This window comes from Colletotrichum tamarilloi (assembly GCF_030869305.1).
Source record: "Colletotrichum tamarilloi strain Tom-12 chromosome Unknown Scaffold_5.1, whole genome shotgun sequence".
Lineage (NCBI taxonomy): Eukaryota > Fungi > Ascomycota > Sordariomycetes > Glomerellales > Glomerellaceae > Colletotrichum > Colletotrichum tamarilloi.
In genome coordinates this window covers 1,227,420-1,239,953 of record NW_026849388.1, presented here as the reverse complement: position 1 = coordinate 1,239,953, position 12,534 = coordinate 1,227,420, and the positions used below count along the sequence as shown (strand labels likewise).

The following is a 12,534-nucleotide window of genomic DNA, read 5'->3' as shown; positions in this document are numbered from 1 at the left end:
CAGAATGGCGATGGGGAAAATTGATACGGGCAACAGTGTAGGTGACGTGGTGGTGAAGATGAGGTACGAGTCGGAGTCGAATGGTGGGTGTGTGTGTGGCTCGGAATGCCTCGTGGGATGGCCAGGTGAGGCGAGTTAAGGAACGACGCGGCGCAGCACAACAAAAAGCGGATGCAAGACGATTGAGGTCGTCAGTCCAGTGCCGGGGAAGGTCAGGCAAGGGTAAGAAGAGTGGAAAGCATTAGAGTCCACATCGACCACCACACAACGTCCTGTCCAGGCAATTGCTGATTCGGATAAGACAAGACGACGGACGGGAAGTCGGGTGGTGAGGTAGATCTGATTCTGCAGGACGGGAGGTAGTGCGGAGGAAGGTAAAGAAGGTGGTGAGGCAGGTAAGGCAGATAGTGCAGGACTGGCTGTAATGAGAGGTACCTACGCAGCGCTCCATTCTTACCTCTGTGTACCTCCGTAAGGTGCGTACGGATACCTTACCTACCAGTTATGGTAGGGTGTGCTTATTGGTGCACTTTGGCACACCTGCCCAGGTCTCTCCACAATCCACCCACCTAAAAAGGGCATCGACTACTCTGTATATACACTACCTTACCTATGGTACCTTTCCTTGCCGTGCAAATTTACCTCACCTGTCTGCCTACCTTACACCTAAGGTAAGGTAAGGTAAGGTATGGAAGGAAGTCAGGTAGCCAAGGCACTATCAAACACCTCAAGAGGTACGGCCTAAGGTACCCCATGTAGTAGAAAGCATTGAAGGCATAGCGTAGTACTGGTGCCTCAGCACTCTCAGTGACAAGGCCAGTGAATTGCAGAAAAAACATGCCCACCTACATCAAATACCTTGATAAAAGGTGCAAGGTTTCTCTTTTACAAAATGTCAAGAAGACAGAAGCAATACTACAACTATCAATGTTGAGCAATTTTTAAACAGAGGCCTTTCAGGTTCTCTATGATATTCCCATCTGCCATAGTACTCTGCTTGGAAGGACTTGTTGAAGGTGGTCGAGACTACCTTACACAGATCCAAGTGCCTTCCGTGAATGAGGAAATCTACCAACCAAACAATGGAATGGAATGTCCGGCTTCCAGGTCCTTCAGAAGGTGACAGGTGGGCCCGGCAGACCCCTTTTCTCCCCGGGCCTACTCGTGCCCGGTCCCACTTTGATGGGTTGCACTAGGTACGGAGTACCTTACCTACTTTACCTAAAGCCAAAAGGTACTTACCTAGTTACTCCGTAATACCTAGGTAGATTAACACTCAAGAATCGGCAGCCATCTCAGGTGGAGATTGCTGAAGTATGGAGTGAACCAGGCACTCCCGTCCTTTTCATCTCAATATGGATGCAAATCATAGCTCTTCCTGAATTAATGGTAACATTATTTGTCGCCTGCCTACCTTACTTATACATTGATTTAAACCCCGGGTATCTAGCCATGCTGTCTGCCTTCGTCCCCAAAAAACAAATTCCCAGCACAAATAACTCCGACTTCTTCCCCGGAAACGCCAAGGACCTTCTTTAGTTTCCCAACATGATTATCGACTCTCAATGGCGATGGTGAAGAGCTCGTCGACAAACGTCGGTACATCGTTTACTCTTTCCGCCTCAACATTCGAACTCTGCATCCCGCCACCAGCATGGACATTAGTTCTCACCTCAGCCACCTGTAGTGTTCGCATTTCAATGGCACTGCCGCTCGCACTGGGGCCGCGACAGTCATCGTTCACAGCCGTCGTCTGGTCACCGCCAGCACTGCTGGCCATGTTTCCGGGGTTGTCGCTGGCCCTTCTGCCCAGCATTGTTGGTGTTCTTCGATTAGATACACCCACATCGTGAGATCCCGAGTGAGACATTTCGTCGGCTTTGTGGATCTCGACACGAATCTCTTCTGATACCATGATGCCCCCAAACGGTGAAGACTGGTTGGCTATCTCGTTATTCGGATATGTGGGAGGTGGCCCATCGAAGCTGGAAGTGCCTGGTGACATAGGGTCGCTGTCCCGTCGTCCTGTCCAGAGTTTGAGGGTCGAGCTTGATGCGTTCGAATATGTCCTCGATGAAGAGCGCCCGAGAGCTGTGGAAATCGGGTTCCCTTCCGAATCGACGGGGCGCGACAGGCCGAAGCGTCCAAGATTACGAAGACGTGACGAGAAGTGAAACTTTCCGTCCCTGGCCATGGCAGGGCTGGGCTTCTCAAGCGGCACCGACTGGACTACCGGTGCCAGCTCACGATGCACCGACTGGGTAAAGGCAAGATGCCGCGATGCATCTCGACCCACAAGCTGATGGACCTTGAAAAAGTTCAACGGAACGAAATCACACTTGGGGCTGGAAAATATGACGTGAATCGGGATGACCAGGCGGAACGCGATCAGGCTTGTCGGTTGTGAGGCTGAGCCTTCGCCCGCAGGTAGAGTGACGACGGTACTGGTGAGAATGGCCTCATTGAAGATCGGGTCGTCGATCCAATCTCTCAATGCGTCGATACTCTCAGTCAACCGTGTTGCAAAGAGCATCTCTCGTGTGCCTAAGTTGTTCATAGAAGCAATCCTCCTACTCACCCCGAGCGTGGTCAGCCGGTCGAGCTGCTGGAGAAAGCCGAGGTGCCAGGGCTCGACTCGGTCGATGGGCATTTGCACGCTGGGCAGGAGGTGTCGGGCCCCCTTACGAACAGCAACGTCGAACCCATAACTACCTACTCGGGCGCGAATGCCAAAGAAGCTCACGTGTACGCCGGGCTCAAGCTGGTTGTTGTCGTTGGCGTACGAAGCCATGTTCTGCAGCTTCGTCGCCAGGTCTCTCGACTGGATCTGCATGCTGGACGCGATGATGTTGCTCACCTGACGGAGCTCTGCAAAGCGGTAACCAGCGGCCTCAAGTCTCTCGATTTCTCGATCAGTCTGCACTCTTCGGACCAAGAACATAAGAGAACCCCGCCCGAATTCGTGAGCCTTGCGGCGGCCAATGCCTTTTTCTGCAAGGTCGTCACTGTTGCTAGTAGCCTCGACCTTCCTTAACGAACCGTCGGGTCTCAGAATGGTGTCGACGTCTTGCTGGCTGCTCGTCTCATGTCCAGGACGTTCTCCGCTCGCGCCCGTTGGTAAGATCTCGTCCCATAAGAGTCCAACAGATGTCAGGTGTTCCTTCATCTTCTCGGCAAGGCCGGCAGCCGCAACGCAAAAGAGTTCGCGGAAAATGACGTCGTAATTTTCAATCAGCTCGCCATGCTCGTTGATCAGCTGGATGCCGGCACGGGAGTCACGGTCGCGGCCTCGTCTTGGAAGGTGGGCAAGATGGTTTGTCATTCCCCCTATGAGTGTCGAGATGCCAGACCAATTACGCGACGCCTGGAACATCCACAAGAACAAGGGGTGGGCGATGCTGAAGTTGTCGCTGGCATTTCTCTCAAGAAATGTGTCGGTGATCTTCTCGGTAGGGATCAGGCCATCTGGGTTGACGAGGATGCGATTGTGCTTGTCGAAGACCGCAGCAGCGAGGACGACCTGCTGAGCTTTGCTGGCATAGCGTCTCATGATGCGGGCAGTGTAAATGGCTGTCCCGCCCATGACGAAGCAGGCACCGATGGACTAGTCAAGTGGTCAGCGCTTCAGGCTCATTCTCAAGGAGGAGACGCAAGGGTCGTCTTACCAAGCAAATGACAACAATCACGGTTGTGTTGCGAGATAGCTCGTTGCTTCCGACGTTGAGGCGAACGAGTTGATACTCAGTACCTGTGGCAGCACACCAATGCATTCCAGAGACTGCACCGGCCAAGACGACAGAGCAAGCAGCTCGTTTCCACCAGGATGTGGTCCAGGCTGCGCGGAAGACAAAGAAGAGGGCGAGAGCCACTATGCTAGCAGCGACCGCGATGAGTGCCGCACCGACAACATTGATCGGATTGTAAATGCAGATGTAGTTGTCGATGGAGTTGTTTCCGAGATAATGCATTCCGCAGATTGCAGCACCAGCCAAAACACCTCCAATGCAGACTCGCCACCAAGAAACGGTATTGTTGATACCAACGGCGACAAAGGCAGCGAGAAGTACGGCAATAGGGACGAAGAAAGACAAGGCTGTGAAGCCGCTTGAATATGCAATTTGCAACTCCGGTTCTCCGTTGGCCAAGTCTATGGCTCTATTTCCGATGAAATGCTAGAGGCCTGTTAGACGGAGCGAGCTGCCGAGGGCAAGAGACGTACCATGCACCAAATTGCGATGCCGCCCATCGTAACCGCTGAGCTGACCAGGAGCAGGCTGTGAATTCGAGTGTCAGCCAAGAGTCACGGGGTAGTTTTGCGAACAATGCGTACTGGTTGAATTTGCCCTTGGGTGAAGTCCGTCTGTTGAGCAGTTCCAGCGTGGAAGCGGCGCCGATCAAGCTTACGGCAAAGCTGAGAGTGATGAAGCCGCCATTGAAGGCTCTTGGAACTACCTGTCCGTGGTACTCTGCAAACAAGTCCTCGGTTGTTGCGGGCATCTTGACAGCAACATGAGAGAAAGCCCGCCCGAAAACGTGTCGTTCTGGAATGTCTCTCATAGACCTCGATGGTCTACCGGCGGCTCACTGATATATTTCTCAACTCGCGTGGTAAGCCGGGGAATGAGAAGACCGTTGACCAAGCTCAGATAGAGAGAGAGAGAGAGACTATGGATACGTGCTTCATGTGAACGGCTTGGGGCCCGTTCAAGACATATATCAAGGGTGTCAGGGTAAGACAAGGTGGCGGTACAAGACTGGTGGATGCTCCAGGCGCGACGACGGGCAAAGCTCGCAACGCATCCCCACTGACACGGAGTGTAGTTCTCATGAGGGACTAGCTGGGGGTCATGAATCCCACCTTTCTTCTCTTCTTCACCCTTACTGGGCACGAAGACGAGCAGTTATTCCTGGGCCTCCAGCTTGGAGGACGAGGCTAGACTCGGTCGATGTACCTATGCCACGCTTGGCCAAGGGCCGGGTGTTCCTGGCTGGTCTGAGCTGATCGACGTCGAATGGATCAAGAAGCGGTGGTTCGTCGGTAAAGGGCAGCCGAGCCGATCAAGATCAGAACAAGCCTCTTTCTAGTCTGCTCCAAAGTTGACTAACAAGCATGGTTGTTATCCAGCTCGGACCTTCGTTCACGGTCACCTGCTTTTCGTGACGACCTACCTTAGTGTGCCATGAGCTAGTTATTTGTCGCAGCGGGTCGGGAGGGGTGTGGCCCTCTTCCAAGAAGGTAAGGAGATTGGTCGCTCCTTTGCTCCGAAGAGCAATCGTTAATCGACTGTGTTCTGTGACCACCGGCTGGACTGGAACGGTGAGTTTGACAGCAAAGACAGAAGTTTTAGCTGTGCGAATCTCCACTGGAATACCATGAGACATGGAAGAAGAAACGCCATTCCAGCCATTTGTGACTAGCATAACGTAGGGATTGGCAAGTCTTTCAGCTAGCTGGTCGCTACACGGAACATGTCGTAGACACGCATGAAGAGACGCCCTCTCAAGTTCCAACAGTAGTACCTGCCAGCTCCAAGTGCCCCACCACTACGAATGCATACATATGTCGTCGGACTGTTGGACTTGGAGACGTCGAGACTTTGATAGGTAGTCAGCGGCATGAGAGACATGGCAGGGTCAAGGGAGGAATTTGGCGGTTCATTCCTCGCCCTTGACTGAGCAGAAAACCAGCGTCTTGTTCAACCGAGGTGACCTATATGAGTATTTCTTTGCCCAGGAGGCGCCGACTAAAGCGATTGGTCTCTACAGCACGGCTCGGCGTGTTCGAGTCAACGGTTGGCTCGGGAGACTTAGCTTGGGCGGCGGCTCTATGCCGCACTATCAGCCCAAAGGCGAGAAACACTCAAGAAAACACATGTCGTACCTCCTGCCTCGCAACAAACCGAAAGACACACTTCGGGAGCCCTTCGCGCAAGAACACACAACTTCCGTCGATTAAGGACCTTTCCAGAGCAATCAGGCTATGCACATAGGTATCGCCGACGGTTGCTGGGATGATCTAGACGGAAGATGGCAGGATGATCTGCACTTATCCCTGCGGACGGAAACAGGGGAGGGGGGGCCTGGCGGGGATGCGAAGTCGGAACTGGAGAGTATCATCCGGCTGTGAGCTTTCTGGAGAGTCCCGCGATAGAAGCTCATTCGCTAAACGGAGACGTGATGTGTGGGCATCAACATGGCACTCTGTGGGTGAGATTCGCTTATCCAACGCAAGTTTCTTTTTTCTTTTGTTTTTCCCTCCGAGCAGCATGAGGCTTCAGCTAAGCCCGCGCACCCGGAGGAGCGCGTTTGTGCAGCTACCTTATACGAGTCGCCAATTTCTCAGCCAACCGTCGTGCTGCATTGGCTGCGCTTCCCCGACACGTCAAGTGCTAGCTTCGATCCATATCGTTTCAACGGGGATAGCCACATACCGTAGCCTAGGCCGGTTTGGAAATCCAGTCTTCTTCCAACTACAGCAACTCCAAGATTTGAAAGTCATTTGTGAACCGGGATCGCCACCGGGGTGATGAGGTTTACATTTGCCCTAGGGTCTTTCTTGTCCAGTCTGACAGGAAGAGGCGGCCGCTGATGGCTTCACGATATCTATTTTTTGGTCGTACGTGGGTCCCGCATCGACTTGGATTACACCAAGCTAGCACTAGTGAGCGCCATAGATGCATATATGGCCCACCGTCACCGCCCCCCCTCCTTGAGCAACGCACGGGGCTATTCGACTGAGCGTCCGGCAACCTAGCCTACACAGCACGAAAAAATAGGCAGTAGAAAGGTGATGAGACAGCAAGGGGTGCATCGTCAGCTTGGCATCTACAAACGCCATGCCCCTACGGACACATAGTTTCTTCGACCCTGAACCTTGCTGTGACCCTAGTTCTGGGGAAACACCAGAACTTCGGAAGGGCAGAGGTAAGGGTGCGGGAGTCCATGAGTAATGATTGGCTAGAATCTAGAGAACTACGCTTGCTGAGATGAAAAAGGATGTCCGAATACGTCGCTCCGCTCAACATCCCTGCAAGTCAAATCCTACTATACTATGTAGATACGGAGCAGTTGACTCGAAGTGGCCTCATTCTCTCTCTCACTTGTACGGAGTAGGGCCTACCTAACTCGCTCGCGCTGACGATCGAGGTGAAATTGTCTCCTGGACGCAGAAAATCTGCCGTCAGCGACCCTTCTTGAGAGCATTATCAGACGTAGGAGTTCATCCCAACTTTGACCACCCACCCAGAAGGAGACTCTCACTGCTCAGACATCCATCGTTCAGGTCCCGCCGAACCTTGGTCTTTGTTTCAATGACATTACACGGGCTAATGGTATCCTAGCCAGTGATCCTCTTTGGCCCCAGTGGCCGACACAGAGCCGGAGCTAAGGAAGACGTAGGGAGAAAGAGAAAAGAAAAAGCCACGACGGATGACACGATGTGACGACGTACAGAATCGACTAAAAAGGCACGATGATTCCAATGTCTTGGTTGGCGGTTCAGCTGCAGTTGGGCGAAAGGTAGTATTACCAGCATGCTGGGCGGCAGGCCGCATACTTCTCGTCAGGACCCCCTTGCATCACTCTTCCAAGTTCTTCATGTCTGTCTGTCTGTCACTTCTCCATCTGCCACATTGACCTCGCTTATTCACCCCTACTTACAAGATGCCGATCGATGTTTCCAACAGCAGCGATCACCCACCGAATACTGCGCACAAAGCATCCGTAGAATACTCATCCTGCCCTCGGCTCTGACGCATCTATGTTGCGAACATTCCGGAAGCGACTGGCTTTCCACGTTGGCGACGGGTTGGATTGTTCTTCGCGATGGCCGAACTCCACAATCACAAAGGTGTAGGGGTCTGCTTACTTTCCTCGGTTAATCAACCGGTGAACATACGCCATTAAACCCGGAGACTAGCTAAAACATGATAGTACGGCCCCCCTTTTGCCATGTGGTTGTTGCGATTAGTCGACCGGTATGCTTTCTGGGCCCTGACGGAACCTATCGGCCGTCAACGTTTTGGAATGTCGCTGGACAGCCCTTCCTGATCTGATTGCGCTAGATCTGAGGGGAGCTGACAGAAGGGGCAAGAGCGCAACTTTGTTAGTGTTGCTTGTGCACGAGGCTTTTCCTTCTAGCCTCTTCGAGTTGAAAGGTTCTCACCATGGCAAGTGTTATTAGTTGGATTGGAACGATAACCAACCAGATCTGGAGATTGGCGAACTGGAGGCGTGAAGCACGCGAGCGATTGATTTTCGGAGCACTTCAGAGGCATTGTAGTCTTCCGCCAGCCATCGGATCCGACCCTTCAAGAAAAGATATGTTCGGTCGAGAGTCTGTCCCCTGAGCTAGTGGCAAGATGGTGCGAAGCTGGTACTGCTGACATCAGTCGATGGGGGGCGCGTAGAATTCTGAATAGCGCCGGATGCCCCGGCCGTCTCAACGATCGCCAGTCGGACGAGTCCAAGTTGGAGTGTGCCCCTTTCACCACACCGGACGACAGCTGACCAGAGAAAGCAACACGGACAAGTCGGTGCGCCGGTTCTGTATGTACGTCTGATGGGGAATGAAGTAGGGTTCGGGTTCCTTTTTCCGTTTACAACCTCGATGCCATCTTTTCTGGCGCCTGGCTGGCTGAAGTCTAGCTCGCTACCTAGTCTCTTTACATGACCTGATATTTGATCGGTCCGCACGTCAACTCCAGGACTAGGGAATTGATGTCTTTGTCAGTGTAACGGGCCGCTTCTCTTTGACGTATCGAACAATAGAGATCGACTGATTGTCTTGCGCTGCTGGGGAAATGTACAACCCACCATGACTCATGTAGTCCAACGGTGGGCGTTCTGAGTCGCTTGTGAGGCTACCTATACTAGGTGCTGAGAGCCGAGGTTTGAGACATGTGTGTACTCCACGAGGTACCTTCCAAAGTCTCCATAAAGCTGGATGCCCCCTCTAGTCTTTTCTTTCCTTCTACGATAGACTAGATAAGGATGGAAACAGGCAGCAGAATCTTGGCTTGATGATCGTCTTCAAAAGGTATTTCAAAGTGAGTATCGCTGCTTGACAACCGTGAGAACCTCGATATTTTGGTTGCACAATACGCACAAGCTTGTTTCTCGCCCGTCTTGACTTGACATGTGGGACTTATTTGTTACTCTGCACAAGGAAGAATGGCCAATGGTAGTTGGACTACTTGCCTGGCATGGCCCATCTAGTCGTTCTCTGTGTGCTACTGATCTCGGTATTGTCTGTTTGAGACGTCCTACAATAAAGCTATTGAGATTGCTTGGGTCCGATCAAGAAGGGAGCTTCGGGTCGGTACTAAAGTCTAAGCTACCTAGGCTTGGAAGCGCCGAGAGTGGCAAAGAGAGTGAGTACTGTGAGGAGTTGGGCGACGAATGGGTCAAGAAGCTATCAGCGGACTTAATTCCTTCCCCAGAGTCATGGAGCGGCAGAGGGCCAGAATAGAATGACGGAAACCTGCCGGGATGGACGGACGTGGGTCCGAAAGATGGGACCGAGGTCCGGGTCCGAACACAGTGGGGCGCCTGGTAGGAACAACGATTGCCCGAACCTTTGTCGCCTGAGGTGGGTGGGCTTGACCTGATGGACCCAAGCAACGCGGGGCATGTTCCCCCCACTCACTGCCCGCCGTCCACTACGAAAAAAAATCCGCCGGGGTGTGGAGGGGTATTGATTGCATCACTCAGCATCAGGTCCTGAGGTATCTCTCTACTGATAGCGGTTGATAATCGTGCACCGTAACAAAACATTCCCATAGGTACTTTGCCCACACTCAACGGCCTCCCTGAGGAATTGCACCTCCAGATAGGCAGTATCTCGATGTGCCGGTCTATCACAGTATCCTGACGCTCTCTTTCGAAACTCGGCATTTTTTCCATTTATGAATTGCATCTGAAGCACGTACTCTCTAACCACCATCAACACCTCTCTCTCACAGCAAACCCGCCATCAAAATGAGTCCGTTGGTGGAGGCGCCGAAAACGGCGGTCCAGCTCCTCCCTCTCACGCCCTTCACACCCGATCTTTACGAGCGTGCCTGGTGCTCCGTACCTCACCCTACGCTTCCACTCATCGCCACGGCATATTCCAAATCAGTCAAGATATTCTCGCTTTCGTCTCTTTCCTCCCATAGCACCCTGACTGGTGGCCACACCCGCTCCATCCGTTCGGTAGCTTGGAAACCCAACCTCCCTCCTCACCAGCTGTGCCTCGTCACCGGTAGTTTTGATTCCACCGCCGGACTTTGGCGCTGGGACGGCGAGCTCCCGTTTTCTGGCGACGGCGCCAACGCCGCTGAACCCCTCGAAATCGACTTGAGCAAGGCGGCACGCCGCTCCCTCGACGATGCGGATAGCGATGGCGAGAAGGACTGGGAGTTTACTCTCGTACTCGAGGGCCACGACTCAGAGATCAAGGGCGTCTCCTTTGCGCCATCCGGCGCATATCTCGCCACGTGCAGCAGAGACCAAACGGTATGGATATGGGAGGACGTGGGCGCCACCGAAGGGGATGACGAGTGGGAGACGGTCGCCGTGCTGAATGAGCACAACGGTGACATGAAGGGTATCGCGTGGTGCCCTGACGTGCCGGGACGCAACTCACGGAGGAGATACAGCGCCGACGTCCTCGCAAGCAGCAGCTACGATAACACTGTGCGCATATGGCGCGAAGATGGTGACGGCGAATGGGTCTGCGTGTCGGTGCTGGAGGGCCACGAGGGCACCGTTTGGGGTGTGCAATGGGAGGAGAAGCCGAGAGAAGACGGCGCCTTCCCAAGATTGCTCAGTTACTCGGCCGATCAAACAATACGGATATGGACGCTGCAAGTTGAGGACGAGGAGAACGAGGCGGGTGGCCGCGGAGGCTTCGGCGGTGGGCTGGGAGGCATTCCCAATACAATGCGGAGATCGTTGCGCGAAGAATGGGTGTGCACGGCGATCCTGCCCAAGGCACACACGCGCGATATCTACTCGGCGACTTGGAGTGCGACGACGGGGCTGGTGGCCAGTACGGGGAGCGACAGCATCATCGTAGTGTACCAGGAGGACGAGACTGAGGAAGGCAAGGCGAATGATGCCGGGGATGTCGTACCGATGGAGACAGACGAGGTCACCGAGGGCGGAAAGCCGGATGAAGTACCTGTGGGATCAAGCAAGTGGCGCGTTGCGGCAGAGGTTCCCAACGCCCACGGCCCGTACGAGATCAACCACATCACATGGTGCAAACGATATGACGCAGGTACGGAGAGGAAGGGGAGCGAAGAGATGTTGGTCACCACCGGCGACGAGGGATTAGTAAAGCCTTGGCAAGTAATTATATCATAGATGACGCCGGGGCAGGTAGTTTCGCCCCTTTGTGCATAATGAAAGCATATGGACGATACTTGCCCGCACCTGGAAGGACGTGGATATTGAGATATCATCCGACTCCCCACCAAGCTTTTTTTTGGCGAAGTTGATACAGGGGCGATGACACCCGAGAGCTTTCGATTTGGCGGTGCTGGATTATTTGCGCGACGTCTTAGTCAACGAACGACAATACATCACCACTGTAAGGTTGACATATTCAACTTGTGCTGCTGCATTGTTTACTCATTCCAACGTCTTCATTTTCAGCACCCATCGAGACTCCGGGCAAGAAGACCCAGCTAGCCCACATCATAGCCCTTAAGAGGGATGATCTTGCGAGGATATGCAGATGGTTTCTTGACTGAATGAGACCTATCTATGTGTTTGTGTTTCTGTCGCTACGGATAGTCTTTCATTGAATCCGACTCTTCCTTGATACCATAAAGGTGCTTCAAGCCTCCATACACAGTAGAGTCAAGTTCCATAGTATGATGTTGATGGCCGGGGTTTCCTCGGTCTGCAGCCCTCAGCCACTCCCAGTGGGGGCCTTAGGTGGCTGGTAGATCACAGACCTGGCCTGGACTCGAACTGTCAGGGCTAACTTGGGTGGGCAGCTGCAACGAGAACCAAGCTTCAGAGGCCGCCCACCTCGGTACCTTAGCATCTCACCACAGATGCGTGGGCTGTGGCTTGGTCGCATACATCCAGGATGAAGATAGGTAGCCTGAGCAGCGACGTTCAGCAACTCTGTTGAGGCTGTGTCTGGCTGTCAGGAAAGCGCAATCCAGCAATCTCTTGTAAGGTACGGAGTGGGCTGTGAATAACTTACCGTGTTCCTCGGGCTCTTTTCACGTTCATCGTAAACACTGATACCCTTGGGTACCCAAGGTACAGAGAGGAATCTACCTACCACAGTAGAATATGAGGTGCCAGGTCGTAGATGGTCGCCCCAGCCAAACCCGACTCCACCGGCGCCCAACCTAAGTACCTAACCAGAGAGAACCTGGGCCGTTCATTTCAGTTCTAATTGTCCAACCTCTGGCGGTGCCCTTTCGTCGCCAATTGTTGGTCAGGTCTGGCACTTGGCTACCTTGTTGCACATCACACTGGAGAAAGATGTCTGTTCAAACTTGACGGTAAGGTAGGCAAGGCATCTTTGGT

General features: G+C 53.3%; 2 protein-coding genes across 2 annotated transcripts; one reads left to right on the top strand and one right to left on the bottom strand.

The window, feature by feature from the left end:
• Positions 1–1,552: 1,552 nt before the first annotated feature.
• Positions 1,553–4,497, bottom strand: CTAM01_02523 (uncharacterized protein; the record flags this gene model as incomplete). The annotated part of the gene is made up of 4 exons (XM_060518561.1): positions 1,553–3,604; positions 3,666–4,172; positions 4,220–4,274; positions 4,331–4,497. The coding sequence occupies 4 exons, from the start codon at positions 4,495–4,497 to the stop codon at positions 1,553–1,555; spliced, it is 2,781 nt and encodes a 926-aa protein (XP_060387194.1).
• A 5,481-nt stretch (positions 4,498–9,978) lies between these two features.
• On the top strand, positions 9,979–11,349 carry CTAM01_02522 (WD domain-containing protein; the record flags this gene model as incomplete). Its single annotated transcript, XM_060518560.1, has 1 exon — positions 9,979–11,349. One exon carries the CDS (start codon positions 9,979–9,981, stop codon positions 11,347–11,349), a length of 1,371 nt encoding a protein of 456 aa, XP_060387193.1.
• Between the last annotated feature and the right edge of the window lie 1,185 nt (positions 11,350–12,534).